We start from the raw sequence: 22,641 nt of genomic DNA on the forward strand, positions 1-22,641 counted from the left end.
TTGATCAAGGACATTTGTGGAAAACCAACACTGAATGCTTTCTTTCATGTGATCAAGAACAGGACAAGGGTGTCCACATTTGCTACTCTCAAACCTATCTGAATACTATTTCAGTACTATCTGAATACTATTCAATATTTGACTGCAGGTCCTAACAGAACAATTGGAAAGAGAAAAAAGGTATCCACATTAGAAAAGAAGTAAAACTATCTCTATTTATAGATGACATGATCTTATAAATAGAAAATTCTAAGAAGTCCACTAAAACACATTAGAACTAACAAATATGTTCAGGAAGGCTGCAGCATATAAGATCAATTGATGCAAAAATCAACTGTATTTCATATACTTGCATTAACCAGTGTAAATACAAAGTTAAGAAAACAATTCCATTTATAGCAGCATCAAAATAATGTAATACTTAGAATACATTTAACAAAAGAAGTACAAAACTTATACTATGAAAATTACAAAGCTTTGCTGAAAGAAATTGAAGATATAAACAAATTGAAACTATCCGATGTTCATGGATTGGAAAATTTAACGTGGTTGATACAGCTGTAGCCGTCCCTGGGTATATGGGGGACGCTAGTTCCAGGACCTGCTATGGATACTAAAATCTGTAGACACTGAAGTCCATGAAGATTCTGCACCCAGGGATACAACCAACCATGGATCAAAAATGTAGTACCATATTTATATAAGAAAAAGAATCTTCACATAAATGGATTCATGCAGTTCAAACCCATATTTTTCAAGGGTCAACTATATACTTCTCAAACTGACCTAGAGTCAACATAATCCCTATCAGAATCTTAGCTGACTTCTTTGTGGAAATCAATGAATTAATTCTCGACCATTACTTTATACTGTATTCAAAAATTAATGCAAGATGGATCAAAGACCTAAACATATGGGAAAAAAAAGTATTATAAACTCTTTAAAGAAAATATAGGAGTAAATCTTTATGACGTTAGATTTGGCAATGTGACACCAAAAGCATAATCAATAAAAGAAAAAATAGATAAATTAGACCTCATCAAAATGAAAAATGATTGCTCTTCAGAGAACACCATTAAAAACAGTGAAAAGACAGCCTGCAGAATGGGGAAATAAATATTTGTAAATCTTAAGTGATTTGTGTCTAAAATATATAACGAACACTCACAACTTAATAATAAAAAGACAACACAATTGTAGAAGGGCCAAAGGATCTCCAAAGAAGGGATACAAATAGCCAATGAATACCTGAAAAATATATTCTACATCATTAGTCACTGCTGCTAAGTTGCTTCAGTCGTGTCCGACTCTGTGCGACCCCAAAGATGGCAGCCCACCAGGCTCCGTCATCCCTGGGATTCTCCAGGCAAGAACACTGAAGTGGGCTGCTATTTCCTTCTCCAATGCATGAAAGTGAAAAGTGAGAGTGAAGTCTCTCAGTCGTGTCCGACTCTTAGTGACCCCATGGACTGCGGCCCACTGGGCTCCTCCATCCTTGGGATTTTCCAGGCAAGAGTACTGGAGTGGGCTGCCATTGCCTTCTCCTCATTAGTCACTGCTGGGAGCCGGCATATTGCATATTGAGTGAGGATCTGTAATAGCTCAACTGGAATTTTATCACTGCCGGGAGCCAGCGTGAGGCACTCCGCCCATGACAAAGGTCATGAGGAAGGAGGCTCGGCATACGCAAAGGCGGGATCGAGCCTCAGGAGTCCCCCTGGAAATTCTCGAGCATCTACCCCCAAAACCAGAGTCTGCCTACTTTCTGCTTTGTGCTTTCACCTACACCTCTGACTTTACGGGGGGCTGTCTCCCACTACCTCTCTCTGAAAAAAGAGTTAGCTTACAGCTCCAGTTAATAATTCTTGGATGTGACAGTGTTTCAACCTACAAACTCCTTTGGAAATCCTCTAGCCTGCCTGAATGGGTTTTTCCGGCCACATGTGATTGTTCAGAGCCTCCCAACTGTGAGAGGCAGGAGATGTTCTAAACTGCCTAAACACAGATTCCTTTGAGTAGTTAAAAGATTGATTAGAAATTGTATTGGTGAAGGGTTTTTCACTTGTTGGGCCAATGTTTGCTGCTAAGTCTCCATACTCCTTACCTACTGTGTCCTTGGCAGTGTATTGATTGATATAATGGGTGTATAGAAATGTAAAATGCAGCTTTGTCCAATGCTTTTTGGAAGGCTGGCGCCTGACTTTGGAATAATCACCTTTAGAGAAAGATAAGTTTCTTAAAATGTTAACAGGCCTCCTGGCCAGAAGATGATGTCTATCACCTGAACTTTTGCATATGATAAGTTTACAGGAAAAAAGCCTGGCTTGCTGCATGACTCTACCCCTTCCCCCATTATCCTCTATGCATACTTAAGGTATAAAAACTACTTTGGAAAATAAAGTGTGGGCCTTGTTCACTGAAACTTGGTCTCCCCATGTCACTCTCTCTCCCAAATTCCAGCTGAGCGTCCACCTGGAGCGCGGATGTCCTCTGCGACCATTTATTTGCCTGGGCTTCTAAGACCCACTCGAGAAGGTGTCTAAGGTGGGGCACCTTCCGCTATTCGAGAGGGCGCCTGCGGCCTCCGTGGTCAGAGCTAACCTGGTGTCACGGGTTATATTGATTTTCCGCGTAAACCAAGCCACTCAGCTTCTTTTCTCCACTGAATTTTCCTACTGAGCTATCCTTATTTCAGCCGCTTTTCTCCACTGAATTTCCTCACTGAGCTATCCTCATTCTATTATTCTTTAAATCTTTGATAAATATTTATAAATAAATAAGTCGCCGACGCCGTCCCCGCTTCGAATACCCTGGATCAGCCGGGGCTGGACCCCGGCAAGTCACTAGGGAAATGTAAACCAAAACCACAACAAGATACCACTTCACACCCACCAGGATGGCTAAAGTCAAAAAGTCAAATAAATACAAGCATTAGCAAGGATGTGGGTAAGTCAGACCTCCACACAAGGCTGGTGGGACTTTAAAACAATGCAGCTCCTTTGGAAAAGAGTCTAGCAGTTCCTCAACAACTAAACATAAAGTTCTAATACAACCCCACAACTAGGTGTGTACCCATGAGAAATGAAACATGTCCATACAGAAAGCTGTAGAAGAATGTTTATTTTTCATAATAGACAGAAGGCAGATATAATCCAAAGGATTAATATTATACAGTGGAATATTGTTTGATCATAAAAAGGAAAGAAATACCATTAAGTTCTACAACATGGATGAACCCTGAGAACATGCTCAAGTCTAAGAAGCCAGTAACAAAAGTCCATTATATGTCTATTCATATGAAAATCTAGGATAGGGAAATCTATAGAGGCAAAGTAAACTGGTGGTTGCTTAGGGATGGAGGAGAGGGCAGGGTGTGGGACAGGAAGAGAAGGGTGGCTGCTGGCTGAAGGGAACACGCTTTTTGAGGAGATGAATATGCTTATAATTTGACTGGCAATGGTTGCACATATTGGGACTTCCCAGGTGGCTCAGTATAAAAGAATCTACTTGCCAATGCAGGAGACTCAGGAGTTGCGAGTTCAATTCCTGGGTCAGGAAGATCCCCTGGAATACTGGCAATCCACTCTAGTATTCTTGCCTGGAAAATCCCACTCACAAAGGAGCCTGGTGGGCTACAGTGCATGGGGTCAGAAAGAGTCGGACACAACTGAGCACGACCATACATGGTTGCACATATTTGCAAATAAACTAAATATCACTTAATTTTAAATGAGTGAATTATATATATATATATCAATTATATTTCAATAAAACTATCAAAAAAATGTCATTTCCTTCCAGCTTAGTTGACTAATACCAGAATCAATGCATGTCTTCTAGATGGGCGTAGTGGTCTGATTTCTTTTGCTTAAATGACTTGGTCATGGTCACGAGCCTTTATAGATACAGAGTGAACAGTTCAAGTATGGCCCTTGTAAGACCTTTTCCAGATACAAATATGGAAGTGACATCATCAGACCTTTGTCTCAGGGCTCCCTCTGACCTAGTGCATATAGGCAGAAGTTAAGTGGTATTTTGTAGTAAAGCTTAACATTTTCTTAAAAAAAGACTGTAACAGTCTTTGATCCTTTAAATATAATGTGTGTGTGCTCAGTCGTGTCCAACTCTTTGTGACCCCATGGACTGTAGCTCACCAGGCTCCTCTGTCCCTGGAATATTCCAGGCAAGAATACTGGAGTGGGTTGACATTTCCTCCTCCAGGGGACCTTCCTGACACAAAGGTCGAACCTACATCTCTTGTACCTCCTGCATTGACAGGTGGATTCTTTACCATTGTAGGTGATTACAATTTGATTTTTTTTTAATTTTTAAAGGGTAAAATAATGACTCATACAAATAGAAAATGAACACAAAGATTTCAATTAAGTCATTAATTAATGAGAAAATTAGTACGATGTAAAAAAAACAAAAAAACAAACAAAAAAACTGTTTCAAAGGCGACTACAAAGGATAAACCTACTAAGACAGCCAGGAATGCTGAAATGGATTTGCTAATAGAAAATTGGCAATTTATATAGGGTGATAATGCATGGAGTTTTGAAAACAAAAGCTCAACTGAATTATATTAATAGGAATCATATACAGTATGATCAGCCCTTTACCAGTCAACTTCCAATTCCACAACATTTCTAAAATAAGCAAAGATGATGAAAAGCTAAGTGTCACACAGAACCAGATAACCCTTTAAGGGCCTCTAGATTAGGCGCAAGAATCCACTTAAAGATACACAGATATCTTTTTGCCCATTTCAATGGTTTTTGCAATTTTTCATGACAGGTTTAAGAGTGGCATGTCTATGAATATAATTTGACTTTTAAGTTTCTATGCTATTTGATCTACCATATTTCACTAGTTTTAACACATACATTTCCCCCATATCTCTGCAATTATAATTGGTAGAATTTTTTCTCAGTGTACATAAAATAAGGAGGCATCTTATAACTGATGACATCTTAGATACGATGACATACAGTCATTTCACCAAATTATAAACTTGAGAACGTGATCTTGGGGTGGGAAGCTTTAGCTAACATATTCCTTGCAGGAAAAAAAGAATTAATTTTTTAAAAGCCATCCTCAGTATCATCACCTTTGACTATGTGTTTTAGGTAAAAATTTTAACAATGTCTTCAACTCAAATTGGATTACTGATTATCAAATGAATTAAGATACAAAAGATACTGCCCTTTAATCAGAGAAGAAATGTTGACATCACAGATTGAGTGCTTTTTTTTTTAAAGCACTGGACTAGAAAAGCAATAATTAAAATAATGACAAAGGTATTTAAAAACACGAAACAACTCACACACTAGTGGCACTACTCACGGAAGTTATAGCCTAGGGATGTATGCTGCTGCTGCTAAGCCGCTTCAGTCGTGTCCGACTCTGTGTGACCCTGTGGACAGCAGCCCACCAGGCTCCTCTGTCCACGGGATTCTCCAGGCAAGAGTACTGAGTGGGGTGCCATTGCCTTCTCCGCTAAGTATGTATAGCTATTGTCAAACCATGATAACTCACTAGAATCACTTTGTAAGGTATAAAGGAATGAGAAATAAGACTTTTCACTGAAACTGCATTAATAGCAACTGTAGTTTTCTTTTCTTTTCTAAATAGACTCTTGAACTGTTCCCTTGATAGGCTGGCACTTAAAAATCCTCACAGAGAGCTCCTGCAGGAGATCTTGGTACCTGTACACACTTATTACACAATATTTCCATAGAGATGAAAACTCTTTTCAAACTGTTTTCTCAGAATTTTTTTTTCTTTCAAAACTCTTTCACTTGGGCTAGATTTGAGTCTCTTTCAGTCAATGCTATGAAATTATTTCATTCTGTCACTTATTTCTATACTTTGAAAAAACACAAAAGAAGGAACAATGGATGCATAATTTCAAACTCAATTTGAGTTATAAAGCAGATGCCTGGGCAAATTGAGGGCAATTCTATTTAAATTTTTTCTTAGGTAAAAGTGTAGTGAAGTTAAAAGTTTGTCCCTCAGAATTTTTTATATTTCTTCCAAATTAATGTTAATTTCCTACCACTATGTCTTCTTTCCTGGTTCCTTCGCTTTCTTTCCCTGTCTACAGTTTCCTACCCCTTATCTCAAATTCCCTTTAGTGATTTTTTAAAAAACATCAACTTATTTTCTATGGAAAATATATAAATAGCACTGTGGACTTGATATATAAATATAAACAGCACTGAAGACTTGAATTCAAATTCTGAGTGCATCCATCCCTAATGACATTAATTTGGTCCACTGCTAAGTAAAACTTTAAACTACCATATCCTTATTTGAAAAACTAGGGATCTGATAATTTTTCAAAATCAATGAATGACCGCAAGCAGCAGAGGGAAAGAAAATCAAATACAACAAAAGTTATACTTAAACACGCTGTAGTAAAACTGTAGCGCATCAAAGAAAAATAAAAGGTCTAAAGGATAGATAGAGTTAAACGCAGATTATAAACAAAATTATAAACAAAATTTGACTGTGGATCCATCAAAAGCAAAAACAGAAATCCATAAGAATATGACTGAAAGAAAGTTTTTATTATGTTAATATATATGGCTAAAGTGTTCATCAAGATGGCCGACAAAGAAAAGACATTTTTTTTTGATAGAAGAGCAGACTCCTACTTATTCCTTCCTCACTGACAGAATCTGTTTTATTTGGGGTGACTATATCCTCAGATTAAAAAAAAATTCATGTCCTAGCCTCCTTTGCAGGTAGGGTGGTGTGTGATAGTTCTGGCCACCGAGGCAAATGATGAAACGTGGAAGGATTTCTGGAAACGCTGGGAATCCCTGATGCCTTGTTTTCCTGCAGGACGTGCTGCACCACTTCCTCCCTGTGTTTTCCCACCTGATGCTAAACTGGGGATACTCTACAACAGAGACATCTTGCGTTTTGAAGCAAAGGCTGAATAAATCACAGAAGCCTTGCCCTGTAAATACTTAACTCTGCACTTTATTACACAGCGGCGGCAGGGCGGGGGCGCAGGGGGTGCTGTTTAAAACTATTATTTCAGTTACTCATAATTGAACACAGTCCTATTTGTTACAGATGAAGAAGAAAGAAACATGATTACGAACCCAGGTCGAATTTTTGGAAATCATGAAAGTGTTCATAAATACAGCAATACAAATAAAATCAAGTGTCCATACAGCACAGATTAACTCAGAAACTGTAATTTTTTAAAGGTGTACTTTACAAAACAACACTAAGTATAAGGTTTGAAGAGATGAGTCCTTCTATGACTCATTAAGTACAGGATCTTATGGACAAAACTTCTAATTATCAAAAGCAATTCAAATTCTAATTAAATGGAGAAAGAAATTATGTTTATGGATGGGAAGACTCAGTTTTGTACAGAAATTCTCATTCCCAACTGTTCTAGTCTCCCAATGTAATCTCTAAATTAAGGCTGATTCTGATAACTACAATGGAATTGTGTGTGTGTAACATTTGTCAGACTTTATTTTTTTGGGCTCCAAAATCACTGCAGATGGTGACTGCAGCCATGAAATTAAAAGACGCTTATCCTTGGAAGGAAAGTTATGACCAACCTAGATAGCATATTAAAAAGCAGAGACATTACTTTACCAACAAAGGTCCATCTAGTCAAGGATATGGTTTTTCCAGGGGTCATGTATGGATGTGAGAGTTGGACTGTGAAGAAAGCTGAGCGCCAAAGAATTGATGCTTTTGAACTGTGGTGTTGGAGAAGACTCTTGAGAGTCCCTTGGACTGCAAGGAGATCCAACCAATCCAACCTAAAGGAGATTGGTCCTGGGTATCCACTGGAAGGACTGATGCTGAAGCTGAAACTCCAATACTTATTGGCCACCTCATGCGAAGAGCTGACTCAATGGAAAAGACCCTGATGCTGGGAGGGATTGGGGGCAGGAGGAGAAGGGGACGACAGAGGAAGAGATGGCTGGATGGCATCACTGACTCGATAGACATGAGTTTGGGTAAACTCCGGGAGTTGGTGATGGACAGGGAGGCCTGGCGTGCTGCGATTCATGGGGTAGCTAAGAGTCGGACACAACTGAGTGACTGAACTGAACATTTATCAAGCTGCAAGTTTATGAAGAAGAGAAAAAAGCCAGGTGTGTGTGCAAATGGGCTTCAGCTGTGTCCAACTCTTTGCAACCCCATGGACTGTTGCATGCCAGGCTGCTCTGTCCATGGGATTCTCCTGGCAAGAATACTGGAGTGGGTTGCCATGCCCTTCTCCAGGGGATCTTCCTGACCCAGGGATTGAACCTGAGTCTCCTGCAGCTCTTGCATTGCAGACAGATTCTTTACCATGAGCCACTGGGGAAGCCCCAAAAGTCAGGAATATCCATGAAAATTTTGAAGAACAAGGTTGGTAGGCTCAACCTAGCACATTTCTGTATTTATTGTAAAGCTATGGTAACTAAGGCAGTGTAGTATCAATACAGGAAAAAGAATGTGAGCCAAGGGAACATACTAGAGATCCAAGAAACATACCTATGAATTTGAAAACTTAACACAAATCGCTGGAAAAAGGATGATAAATGATGCTAGAGCAACTGGTTATCAGTAAGGGAAAAAATCAGATCCCTAACTCATATTATACACAAAATCAATTTCAGGTGAAAGAAAAGACCTAAAAAAAAAAAGTCCCTTAAAGCTAAAAATAAGAACATCTTTATGACCACGGGGAATAGAAAGATGAATTATGACAGAAATTACAAATCTGAAAGAAAAAAATTGATAAATTTAACTATCTTTAAGTAATCTCTGTGTGTACAAAAATGCCATAAACAAATAGAAAAGGCAAAGTATAGCCTGGAGATCATTATGGTGTGAAGAGCTTCTAAAAATTAGTAGCAAGAAAAAAAAAATAGTCCAATGGCTAAAGGGCAAAAGAAAGTAGCAATGAATGAAAGAGGAAACTTACATTGATAATAGCTATAAAGATATTTTCCCCCACTAGCCTTCAGAGAGGACAGTGAAATATCACAGACACTCATCAGACTGGCAAAGATGATTAAATCTGACACCATCAAGAATCGGGCGAGGACAGGGAGCACAGGACTCTTGGATACTCCTGGGATGGGTGTACACTGGTATTTCTGCTGAGCCACACGACGTGTCCAGTATAGGCGAGGGTGCATTTGCCCATGATGCAGCTATTTTATTCCCACACATACACAGCCTAAAGAAACTCTAGTCCCAGATATGTGTGTGCGTGCTAAGTCGCTTCAGTCACTTGTCTCTGACTCTCTGCGACCCTATGGACTGTAGCCCTCCAGATTCTTCTGTCCATGGGATTTTCCAGGCAATAATACTGGAGAGGGTTGCCATTTCCTCCTCCAGAGGATTTTCCAGACCCAGGGATTGAAGCAATGTCTCTTATGTCTCCTGCATTGGCAGGTGGGTTCTTTACCATTAGTGCCACGTGGGAAGTCCCAGACACACATCACAGAATATCCACAGCATACTGCTATGAACTAAGATACTGATGCTGGGAATGATTGAAGGCGGGAGGAGAAGGGGACAACAGAGGATGAGATGGTTGGAGGGTATCACCAACTTAATGGACATCAGTTTGAGTAAGCTCTGGGAGTTGGTGATGGATGGGGAAGCCTGGATGGGGAAGCCTGGCGTAGCAGTCCATGAGGTCGCAAGAGTCGGACACGACTGTGCAACTGAACTGAACTGAACTGACTGAAGATACTGTAATATATGTGATTTCAACAACATTTGTAAACATACACTTGTGGGTGATGGTGCCATGATAGGCACTTGTTTTAAAGACAGTCTGTGATGTGACATACCACAAACTGAACCATATGAATCAGACTCCTTTTAGAACTTGTGGCATCATATTTTATAGTGGTTGTAGACAGAGAGAATGCCAGCCTCAAGACCACCTTAAGACGATTTTGATGCATTCCCTTGGGAGGACTTGCTTCTTCTCCTTGACCCGAGATGTGAGCACCCCCTGGTTAAGTTACTGCATGTCCTTTCTCCTCCTGCAGCCCCATCCTGCTACGCTGCAGGTGTGACAGACAAACTGACGCGGAACTGAGAGCTCTGCTTTCACAAGAGCACTGAGCACAGCCCTGGTGGCTCGGACGGTAAACAGTCTTCCTGCAGGGCAGGAGACCCAGGTTCCATCCCTGGGTTGGAAAGATCCCCTGGAGAAGGAAATGGCAACCCACTCCAAAATTCCATGGATGGAGGAGCCTGGAAGTCCATGGGGTCGCAGAGAGTCAGACATGACTGAGCGACTTCTTCTGAGTACAGACAGACCCCCACTCTGTGAAAATAATCCATCCACTTGTCTCCAAGCCAACACGGTGACACCTCAGTTATCTTGACTACTTTTCAATGAGGCAGCATCACCTATCAGAAGACCCTATTCATTAGCACTATTACCACAGATCACTGATAAAACACTTTGTCTCAACGGTATTGCTTTTCACACCTTGTGAGGTTGCTATTACTTGCTTCCACAAAGTTGTAGAGAATCAAGTACCTATTTCAAAAGCTGAAGCAGTCTGTAAATATATAGATAAGTAACAGCGTAGAGCACTTTGGCAGGGCTGAAACTTTATCACAGACAAGAAGACTAAAAGCCCGTCATGCCCAAGGCCCCTTCCTGGAGTAAACTTTATTATTCAGATATTGTACACTATCACTTATGTGTGGAATTTAAAAAGTACAACAAACTATTCAATACAGCCAAAAAGAAGCAGACTCACAGACACAGAGGACTAACTAGCGGTTACCAGTGGAGGGTGGGCAACACAAGGGTGGGGGAGTAGGAGATACAAGCCCCTGGGTATAAGACAGGCTGTGAGGACATCCTGAACAACACGCGGCGTACAGCTAATATTCTGCAATAACTGTAAATGGAGTGTAACGTTTAAAAACTGCAAAAGGAAATTTTAAATTAAAACCGTTTAAAAAAAAAAGAATTAGGATGAGTATATTGTTGTAGGATACAACGGCTCTGCTGCTGCTGCTGCTAAGTCACTTCAGTCGTGTCTGACTCTGTGTGACCCCACAGACGGCAGCCCACCAGGCTCTTCTGTCCCTGGGATTCTCCAGGCAAGAACACTGGAGTGGGTTGCCATTTCCTTCTCCAATGCATGCATGCACGCTAAGTCGCTTCAGTCGTGTCTGACCCTGTACAACCCCATGGACAGCAGCCCACCAGGCTCCTCCATCCACAGGATTCTCTAGGCAAGAATACTGCAGTGGGTTGCCATTTCCTTCTCCACAGCAGCTCTGAGAACGTTCTAAAGAACACCGACGGTTCTCGTGTATCTTATGATTCTCACCTGTTCAACTGCTAAGATAAAGGAAGCAATATGGTGAAGGACAGGGCAGTCTGGCATGCTGCAGTCCATGGGGTCACAAAGAGTCAGATACTCAGTGACTGAACAACCACAACGTCTGCTGCCTGCTCACTGTGCAGAGAGCTCGACATGTCTTGGTATCAGCCCTGGCAAGATGAGGTCACTACCAGATCCAGGAGGAAGTTCACCACTGGCTAGAACGGGTCCTTGGAAATAATGGGAGCTCCAGACAGTAAACCAATTGTCTTAGGCTGGAAATGTTTTCAAAACAGCTTCTGATGGGAGCTCATGGCAGCTGCAGCTAACCAGCTTCAAAGCCTGCCACAGGTTCCCATGCACTTGAGGAGATCTGTTTTCATCAGGGTCCTTTCAAATTCTGATGAGCTGGCCAGACATTTGTTTCAAAATATCTCTAGTTCTTCCTAATTGTGTCAGCAGTGGCTCCTAGAAAGAACTTTTAAAATATCTTTTAATCTTCATTGTATTTATCTCTTGAGGTATTTATATCTTTTTGGGAACCCAAAAGTTTCACATGTTATAAAAGAATGTTATGGTTCCATATTTTACTTTTTACAACTTTAGTGGTATCAGTCAATCATGAGATAATCCCTTTAACATTCACTCAAAGCTCTTTGATTAAATTGTTAACTGTTATTCTTGGGGACTAGGGGTGATTATTTCACAATACCTGATGGTTTCTTTTGGAATCAGCATTTATTTCATGAAGAGATCCACCTCATTTTTTGTTCTTCAATCCAGACAGTTTTAAAGTGATTAGTACATAGTACAGTTCTTAAGTACTGGAGAACATTTGAAAATTTAGTCAGAACAGCTAATCTTATAAAATCACAGATGTTTAAATAACTCTAGTTAGAAGAGCTACTTCTCTTGAAAAGTAAGGTAGGTTTCAAGCACACAAAACCATGAAAAAGGCTAGACAGAGTGCTTAGCTATGACACCAAATGTATGATCCATAAAAGAAAAAAACCTGGACTTCAAAATTAGATTAATGAATTTAGTTAATTAAATTTCAGAAAATAAACACACAAGTCAAAGAGTATGAGAAAATATTTTCAAATCCTATTATCTGATATAGGACTTATATCTAGAGTACATAAAGGAATCTTACAAGTTAATGTAAAAAGAGAGATAATCCAATTAAAATACACCCAAAGATTTAAAAAGACATAACTTCAAAGAATATACACAAATGGCCCCTAAGCTCATGAAAATGTGTTCACCATCATTAGTCATCAGGTCAAAGAAAGTAAAAACCACAGTGAGACATCACTTCATACTCACCAGGATATGGAGAAACTGGAATCCTCACACGTCATGGGTAGGAATGTACAACTGGTATGGCCATGGTGGAAAATAGTCTGGCTATTCATTGAAAGGCTAGAGTTCCCATATGACCCAGCAATTCCACTTTTAATTATTTATCAAGATAAATTTTGTAAAAAAAATAAGAAAGAAAGAAAATCTCCCTTTGTGCAAGGGTTTTACTTACTGAGGTTCCACTTTAGGCCTGTTGTGGTCACCTGATTGCAAGGCTGTCCGACAGGAATGAGGCCACACCAATCACCTTCCATCCCGGTATCTACATGCAATTTGTGCTTTCCCTGAGGCAGAGAAGGAATGATCATTAAGATGGGAGAAGAAAAGACAGCACGTTAATGTGCACTGAAGATCTGGTCATATGCACCAGGAACCATCCTAGTGATGGTTCACATAATTTATCATACTTAATCCTATGAAAAGGAATACATCAAGGCTGTATGTTGTCACCCTGCTTATTTACCTTATATGCAGAGTACATCATGAGAAACGCTGGACTGGAAGAAGCACAAGCTGGAATCAAGATTGCTGGGAGAAATATCAATAACCTCAGATATAAAGATGACACCACCCTTATGGCAGAAAGTGAAGAGGAACTAAAGAGCCTCTTGATGAAGGTGAAAGAGGAGAGTCAAAAAGTTGGCTTAAAGCTCAACATTCAGAAAACGAAGATCATGGCATCTGGTCCCATCACTTCATGCCAAATAGATGGGGAAACAGTGGAAACAGTGTCAGACTTTATTTTTTTGGGCTGCAAAATCACTGCAGATGGTGACTGCAGCCATGAAATTAAAAGACGCTTACTCCTTGGAAGAAAGTTATGACCAACCTAGATAGCATATTAAAAACCAGAGACATTACTTTGCCAACAAAAGTCCATCTAGTCAAGGCTATGGTTTTTCCAGTGGTCATGTATGGATGTGAGAGTTAGACTGTGAAGAAAGCTGAGCACCAAAGAATTGATGCTTTTGAACTGTGGTGTTGGAGAAGACTCTTGAGAGTCCCTTGGACTGCAAGGAGATCCAACCAGTCCATCCTAAAGGAGATCAGTCCTGGGTGTTCATTGGAAGGACTGATGATAAAGCTGAAACTCCAATACTTTGGCCACCTCATGTGAAGAGTTGACTCATTGGAAAAGACCCTGATGCTGGGAGGGATTGGGGGCAGGAGGAGAAGGGGACGGCAGAGGATGAGATGGCTGGATGGCATCACTGACTCGATGGACATGAGTTTGAGTAAACTCCAGGAGTTGGTGATGGACAGGGAGGCCTGGCGTGCTGCAATTCATGGGGTCGCAAAGAGTCGGACACGACTGAGTGACTGAACTGATACTGAACTGATACTGAATCCTAACAACAAACTTAGGTTAGATAGCATCACCTATCAGACTCAGTGGCCATGAATTTGAGCAAACTCCAGAAGATAGTGAAGGACAGGGAAGCCTGGTATGCTGCAGTCCATGTGGTTGCAAAGAATCAGACACGATTTAGTGACTGAACAACAACATGTACTGAATCATCCTACAGAACTTTCACCTGAGTTAATACTAGCAGCAGTTTTACAAGGTATCTTACTGTTAATTATTACTTTAACGTATCAGAAAATTGAAGTTTGCAGAGATTAAATTGTCCAGGATGTACAGATAACAAGGAGCAGAAGCTGGATTACTACCTATACCTTCCACTTCCAAAGACTAAACTGATTTCATGTGCTAAAGAAACAGCACTAAAGGATAGAGAATTCAAGGGTCTTAATGAAATGCTTGCTTAAGGATAAATACAACATTGCTGCCTAAGTAAAATCTCTGCTTTTTACCTGAGAACTGGGCTTCTGCCCTTTAGAATTCAATGTTAACCCTCCTAGTGATTGTCTGTTTCCTACACCCACAGCTCTAGGAGATGCTCAGTGACAAGTCTGTCTACCAGGAAACAGAATACCAGCCCTGAGAAGTGAGTATGCTCCTTCTATTCTGATTATGAAATCGGACATAATTTAAAATGTTTTCTATTTTTCAGTTTACAAGAAAGTTAAATGTAATGCTCAATCAAGGCCACAAGGCTTGCTTTTAAATAAAATACTTGGAAACTCTTTCTTCTACAAAGTAATGCTTTTCTATTCCCACCCTATTTGCTATTCTGTCCTTAGGGTTACGCAGTCTTTATAAAAAGATACCTCAAGTTCTTTTGGGACAATGTCAATATACGCATACATTCAACAATAGAGTAAAAAAGGTATTTTTTTTTTCATAATTCAAACAACTCTAAAGGAATAAGCTCCAAAATATATTCTTCATTTTAATAAAATAATGTTTTAAAGTACATTTAACATATGACATATTACCAGACTAAGGTATCTAGGTCTCCTTGTACAATCAGTTTACTTGTGTTGTAACTACAGCTCTTGTACTGTATATTGTAATCTCTGAGAACTTATTCTATTGTACAGGCCTCAAGATACAAGTAGGATTTGTCTTCTGTTAAAAGATTGCTTTTGTTAGGGAAAACAGTTCTCTAGGTTGCATGAGTTCATGTATATAATACAAGTTCATTCAGACATTTATTACCAATACAATTCATATATATATATTTCTATTTGAGCATTCAAGGAGAGGGCATAAATTCAATTCGAAGGGCTTGAATACACATTCAAACACAAAGAAGATTTTTAAAGAAAATTTAAACTACATTTGAACTTGGTGTCCATCAGTGGAAGAAAGATAGGCAATATACGTAGATATACAACAAGCAATAATTACACGCAGAGAAATGTGAGTGGATTGAAAACACAAGGTACTGGGAAAACATAATGCATAGCAGGAAACAGAATCATGATAAGTTAAAGAACCCATCTACAAAATGAATAAATGCAAGAACTGCCATATGACCCTGCAATCCCACTGCTGGGCATACACACCAAGGAAACCAGAATTGAAAAGAGACACGGGCACCCCAATGTTCATCGCAGCACTGTTTACAATAGCTAGGACATGGAAGCAACCTAGATGTCCATCCGCAGATGAATGGATAAGAAAGCTGTGGTACCTATACACAATGGAGTATTACTCAGCCATTAAAAAAGAATACATTTGAATTAGTTCTAATGAGGTGGATGAAACTGAAGCCTATTATACAGAGTGAAGTACGTCAGAAAGAAAAACACCAATACAGTACATTAATGCATATATATGGAATTTAGAAAGATGGTAATGATGACCCTAAATGCGAGATAACAAAAGAGACACAGATGTAAAGAACAGACTTTTAGACTCTGTGGGAGAAGGCAAGGGTGGGATGATTTGAGAGAATAGCATTGAAACATGTATATTACCATATGTGAAACAGATTGCCAGTCCAGGTTCGATACATGAGACAAGGTGCTCAGGGCTTGTGCACTGGGATGACCCTGAGGGATGGGATGGGGAGGGAGGTGGGAGGGGGGTTCAGGATGGGGAACACACCCATGGCTGATTCATGTCAATGTATGGCAAAAACCACTAAAATATTGTAAAGTAATTAGCCTCCAATTAAATAAATTTTAAAAAAGACACTTCTTCTAACAAAATTAAAAATATATATTAAAATTAAAAATATATATATATATTAAAATTTTAAATATATAAGCATATATACACACAGTAACAATTTCCTCTCCCTAATGGGAATTGCTATCTTCCCAGGTGACTCAGTGGTAAAGAATCCTCCTGCCAATGCAGGAGATGTGAGTTTGATCCCTGGGTTGAGAAGATCCCGTGGAGAAGGAAATGGCAATCCAGTCCGGTATTCTTGCTTGGGAAACCCCATGGACAGAGAAGTCGGGTGAGCTACAGTCCATGGGGTCATAAACAGTTGGATACAACTTTAGCAACTAAGCACAGTGGGAATCGATACAGGAACAAAAGGGAAGGAATGGATCAATCAACCAATGAGGACTATTGTCTGGATCAGAGATGATGACGTGCTATGAACTAACAAGCATGACTGATCCAACACTGAAATCTCATACAAATAACAAGTGCATATTTTAGATATGAAGCAATACAAGATTTCGAAATTTTTAGATTTTTCTGGGGCTTCCCTGGTGGCTTAGCTGGCAAAGAATTCGCCTGCAATGCAGGAGACCTGGGTTCAATCCTTGAGCTGGGAAGATCCCCTGGAGAAGGAAAAGAAGATCCCCTGGAGAAGACTTTTCTGAAGGAAAAACCAGAGAAAATATTTCAATAATTCTAAACAGTAATTCAGGAAAGAGGAATGATTGGGAGATAGCCACGGGAGAAACTCAAAAGTGAAATAAAAACTAATCTTGTTCCTGAATAATGATCTTTGGTGTTTTTATGTAATTTAGAGCACAGGCATATAAACCATATTATTATTATAGAAGTTCTCCACCTATTTCAGTGTAAAAGCAATGCTATAATTTTCAGAAGGCACAGGTAAGGAAAAGAGCAGAAGAAAGTGCAGTGGGCCTCATTTCCTCATCCCTTCTGTCATACGGGAATTAGGAAACAGAGCGTAGAGTTGCAGAGTTTTATAAAGGGGGATTTGCAAACTCCTCCTGGCCTGAGTTACAGGTAATAGGGGTAAGGTGCCCAAGCGGCAGCAATGGGACCGAGAGGTGGGATCTGAAACAGCTCCCTTCTCCATCCTCAAACCAGTGTCACAGATGAGCTATTCACACAACTGTATACACGAAAACTGTGACCAAGGCATGGAAGGCAAAGCACACGGAAGGAAGAAAGGTACCAGATCAGAGATCCAATCAGGTCTAGGGGAAGGCAGCATGTAAGCAAGGGGCGCGCTTAGCGGAGACCCTTGTCCGGGAACCCAAGGATGAACCTGAGCCAACAGGAGCGAAGAGGCGCGCGGGCCTGTGCGCATGTGCGGAGACCACGCGGCGGCCCACTGAGCGGGTTGCTGGCGGCTCACCGAGCCCGTAGAGGATGCACAGGAGCTTGTCAGAGGAGCACAGCTATTCTGTGTGACACTGTGCTGGTGACTAAGCAGCACAAGGAGGCCTCTGTCAAAACCACAGAAAGATCAACACGAGGAGTGAACCCTAATGCAAGTGATGGACCTTCGTTAATAATGTATCAACACTGGCTCACTATTTGTAGAACATGTACCACACTAATGCAAGATAATAGGGGAAGCTGCTGGTGGGAGAGGGGTTATGTGGGAACTCTAATTGGCTCAATTTTCTGTAAGTGTAAAACTGCTGTAAACAGTATTATTATTATTTTTTAAAAGTCTCTCAATGACCTTTTCACTTTCTCATCCCTTAATGAACAGCAACAGGCGCTGGTGGGTTTGAAACCACAGCCAGCTAGATGAACCACACACAGGGAAACAGGCAGTGGCTTTTCACCTGTCCTTACCATTTTATTCTTTTCTTTCCCCCCTAAGAAAAAAGGTGTTTTTCTCTGTTTCCTTCTAATTTCCAGAGATGAACTACCTTTATTTCTTTGTTTAGAATTTTTCCCTAAGCTTATTTACGCTGAAATAGCTTGACATGTGAATTTTGAGTTTTGTTTCTCCCTATGAAATATAATTCTCTCTGACAATACAGGAGCTAAATTTAATACAAATTATCATAGAGACGTGCCAGATGTAACAGCCTTTAACAAATTCAGAAAGTAGTTACAAAACCTCTTTTTTCATCAAAGGAGTTCATGAGAGAGGGTACTGCAGAAATTCTGATTTCCTTAGAATCAGCTTCAGCTGCAAAGGAGTAGGCACGGTGGTCACGTGTTGCAGTGGCGGATCCCAACCTGATGAGGGCTGGACTGCCGGGTTCAGTCAGAAAGCACAGCACAAAAAAAAAAAAAAGAAAGCACAGCACATCAGAGGGGTTGCAGGTGACTCGAGGTCTCCTGGGTGCTGGGTGGCAGAGGACATGGGACCGAGAAGAGCAGGAGATCCTCATCTGCACCAGGTCATTCTACCTCTGTCTCTGGTAACGTGTCTCTGATGATTAGAATTGTCACTTCTTCATTTCTCACGGGTCCTTGGGTGTCTTATTTTCAATGTGTTACTGTTAATTCCGGTCTTTTCATCTCGTTCCTCCTTCTGTGGCCTGCTTAATGGTTTGGAAGTGGTCGGCTGAATGCATTGCCATGTTTGGTGCTCTGCCTAACTGCAGTCAAGAATGACAAAGGAGATAAGGAATGATTTCTCTCCTCCTCCCTAGGAAGATTCTTTAACTTCTATCGTACAATACAAAGGAAATGGCATAAACACATGTTAAGTTTTATTATCCCAGGGAGAGGGTGGCTGTTACAAAATCCACTGATTTAAATGACAGAATGGTAAGCTTTCTTTTCCAGTACTGCTATATATTCATTGCTTTCCTCATTATTTTAAGATTCAACAGACCTTGAAATTTTCAATCTGGGAATAAATTAGTTTGTGGACCTAAAAAGTCACAGATAGGTCTTTGTCTTCAATCAATTAACATTTTTTTCTCCTGCTCCAAAAAGGTATTTAGCCACAAGTGAATTGGTCTTTGTGTTTCTCACTATGCAAATTTAGCTTCCTATGGTTAACTGAGAGCAATACTATGCTTTTCTCCTGTATCCTCAAGTCTGTGTGACACCTTTACAGCGAACAACAAAAGGAATTTCTGTTCTTTCCTCAGATTTCTCAATTCATAATATATTCTAGCCTATATGGGATTTGACACAGGCAGGCATGCAGCCTGACAGTATAGAACTTCCCTAAAGATTTATGTCATTCCTGGAGACCAAAGGCACATGAACTAATCACTGACTTCCATCTACTCTCATGAATCACTGCTCAGCTTCCTATTCTGTCGCCTGTTCTGAGCTAAGATGACTCTTTGAAGTCAAAGGCAGTTCTATAAGGTAAAGAAGGAACAAAAATAAATCACAGACAGTTTGGTTTTCCAATCATGGTTATTTTTAACATATTACCAACTTCAATAAGGGATGAAACTGTAATTCAGTGAAAGACAAGGAAGACACTGCTTGGCATCCATGCTGAAAATCCTACTTTCGAGCGTGTGAAGGACCGGCAACATCACAGTCACCGCACTGTCCCTAGGCTGTAATGGCAACCCAGAGCAAAACATACACAAGTGGACACCTAATGAAGGGGTGAAAAATCACTGTCCTTTTGATTGCATTTTACCTCCTCTAAAAATGACAAGGACATGACCGAGAGAAGAGAGAAGAGCTCACCCTCGACTTTGCTTTTGCAAAAATACCAAACATTGAGGCCTCTGAATCCTGTTTACACCTTTAAAACGTTTAAGTCCAATAACAATGCCAAGTTTTATGCTAAATTATATTACTGGGGCACTCACAAAATACAGAGCAATTTTAACAAGCTCATTCACAAAGCAAGTGAACAGTGAACACAGGAAGAACACAAATGTCTTTTCTACTCACTGCAAAATATTCAAGGAGCAGATACTGATGCTAGTTTATAAAGTAGATAACCTTTTATCAAACTGCTGTTAAAAATGCTGATATTACGCACTCTGTGGCTAACTGAAACTAAAATTTCTGGCACACAGTTAGACCCAGTAGGAATGGAATACTACTGTACATGGATTTAAAATACAAGGCTAACCTCTGGTAGCTCATCTTTCCTTAGTTTGTGTGGGTACTTAAAAGTTATCAGTGAACTCATAACTAGTTATCAGTGAATAACACGACAGGAATTTCAATAGCTGCAGGAAAGAACACTGAAAGAAGTCAACGGAAGGATCTATACTATATTTACTAGGCAAAGAGGTTATCTCTTCCACACCAAGGCAGACTTTTGTGCTGGTACATTTCATACTGTGACTGTTCACATAATTTAGTCAGTGAATTTACAACTATAAAATCTCAGAACTAGAGGACTCACATATTTACTTTTATTCTGCTCCACAACTGTAGAATTCAGAAGTCAAGCATGTTGGTTTAATATTTATTCATTTATTTATCACTGATTCACTGATTGTGTTTCCTTCTGAAAATGCATTAACTCCTTGTCTATAGAGAGCTTTTAGAGTTTCCAAGCATATCATAAAACCACATTTTCCAAAGTTTATCCCAGAGAACCCTACTCGAATAGTCAGGAAAGATTAGAACACTAGCTTCTTGGATTCCCCTCCTGGAAGTCACAGCACACACCAGCATCCTAGGTGTTTCTGAAGCAAAAACCTCTATTTATCTGAGCAAGTGTTTCCCAAACTTACTTGACTACAGATCCTTTCCCTGCCCCTTAAAATAGCATTGCACAATTACCCACGAAACTGGTATTTCATAAAATCCACCTAGGAAAATACTGATTTGGAATGGTTTTGCACATAGCACCTGAAACTATGTTTTTGGTTGAATATTTCCACAGTCAGAACATTTCACTGATATGTTCTGAAATTAATAACCTCCATCTGACTTTTGTTTGGGAAATTATTTAGTCACCTGAGGCTGAAATCATGTGTATTTTGCTAAGAGGTAGGCTTACTTTCTGATTAAAAGGTTAATGACAATAGCCTGTTAGGCTACTTTATTCAAAAGTTAAAAATACTTATGAAACATCCACTACTGGAAGAGACAGTAAAATAGACTAATTTTTCTCCTGAACTCCCAACACTATATAGCTCAAATTAAAACTGATGCAGTCAACATTTATCCTTTCTACCCTAGCACTTTAGTGTTGGGTTTTTTTTTTTTCCCCCCCCCAATACAATGTATCCCATCCTATCTCTAAGCCTTCCTTTTAGTGCAGTCAGAGAAAATCATCTGGTGAGTGCTCTCATGCTAAATTGCCAGAAACCTACTCTTTGCTCCTCCAAAAGATATGGGCATTTTAAACGATGACTTCTAAAGACAATACTTATCCAAGAAGCAAGCATTTCTAACAGTGGAAACAGGACAGGTTACACTGAAAGATATATTTTGAGTCAAAGAGTGATCACAGAGTTTTCAAATAACTTCAGATAAATGTTACTCTATGGAATGTAGCATGTGAGCATGAGGCCCATGTTCCTCTGTCTATTCTTGGGTTTTATCTCCATCCTTAAGGGAGAGAAGCTTTAAAGCAAAGGTCAAACTCTACCTTCTTTTGAAAGCTCCCTCTGGATTCCAGTTAACATAAATCCTGGTTGCTTTTAATGTCTACAATCTTTAATTTTTATGCTACAAAATAGAGAGCATTTTGTTACTGTCTTGCATCTCTCAAATGGGTGAATGTTATATCCTAAAAAACAATAACATTTCCTTGAAGGCAAAACCCCACCTTTCATTTCCCTTAGATATTTAGCACAGGGGAAGGAACATACTAAATGTCCAACAAAACATCTGATTATTGTTTCAGAGCAAAAGGAAAAAGTATCAATAAAAAGGCATCAATATGCTTAGAAAAATCTTTATCAAAATTAAAGTAGATGAGGGAGAGTCCAGGTGAACTGAAAAGTCTTAGGCACCGAGATAGAATTCTTTGTGTACATGATATCTGCTCAAATGGATACTAGGATAAACCACACACAACCAACAATTACAAATACCCCATTGACAGGATTCCATGCACTTCTCCTTTCTGTTACAGCAGAGGCAATGGCACCCCACTCCAGTACTCCTGCCTGGAAAATCCCATGGACAGAGGAGCCTGGTAGGCTGCAGTCCATGGGGTCGCTAAGCGTCGGTCACGACTGAGCGACCTCACTTTTACTTTTCACTTTCACGCATTGGAGAAGGAAATGGCAACCCACTCCAGTGTTCTTGCCTGCAGAATCCCAGGGATGGGGGAGCCTGGTGGGCTGCCGTCTATGGGGTCACACAGAGTCAGACACGACTGAAGTGACTTAGCAGCAGCAGCAGCAAGTCATTAAGACGGATACAGGAACAGAGGGTAATTGGGAGATAACCTGACAGTGGACACACTCCTGGATGATCCTGTTCATTATCCTATCCAAATACACTCCAGGAATCATGTCT

At 40.0% G+C, this 22,641-nt stretch overlaps 1 protein-coding gene across 8 annotated transcripts in view; it reads right to left on the reverse strand.

The window, feature by feature from the left end:
• The window catches only part of TPK1 (thiamin pyrophosphokinase 1), a 386,269-nt gene that overhangs the window by 94,473 nt on the left and 269,155 nt on the right, over positions 1-22,641 (reverse strand). For all 8 annotated transcript variants that reach the window (XM_044947010.1, XM_044947011.1, XM_044947012.1 and 5 more), the window contains one exon: positions 12,874-12,985. In XM_044947010.1, coding sequence (XP_044802945.1) covers positions 12,874-12,985 — 112 coding nt within the window. The remainder of the gene's footprint in view (positions 1-12,873; positions 12,986-22,641) is intronic.

The sequence above is a fragment of the Bubalus bubalis genome, chromosome 8 (genome assembly GCF_019923935.1).
Source record: "Bubalus bubalis isolate 160015118507 breed Murrah chromosome 8, NDDB_SH_1, whole genome shotgun sequence".
In the NCBI taxonomy this organism is placed as follows: Eukaryota; Metazoa; Chordata; class Mammalia; order Artiodactyla; family Bovidae; genus Bubalus; species Bubalus bubalis.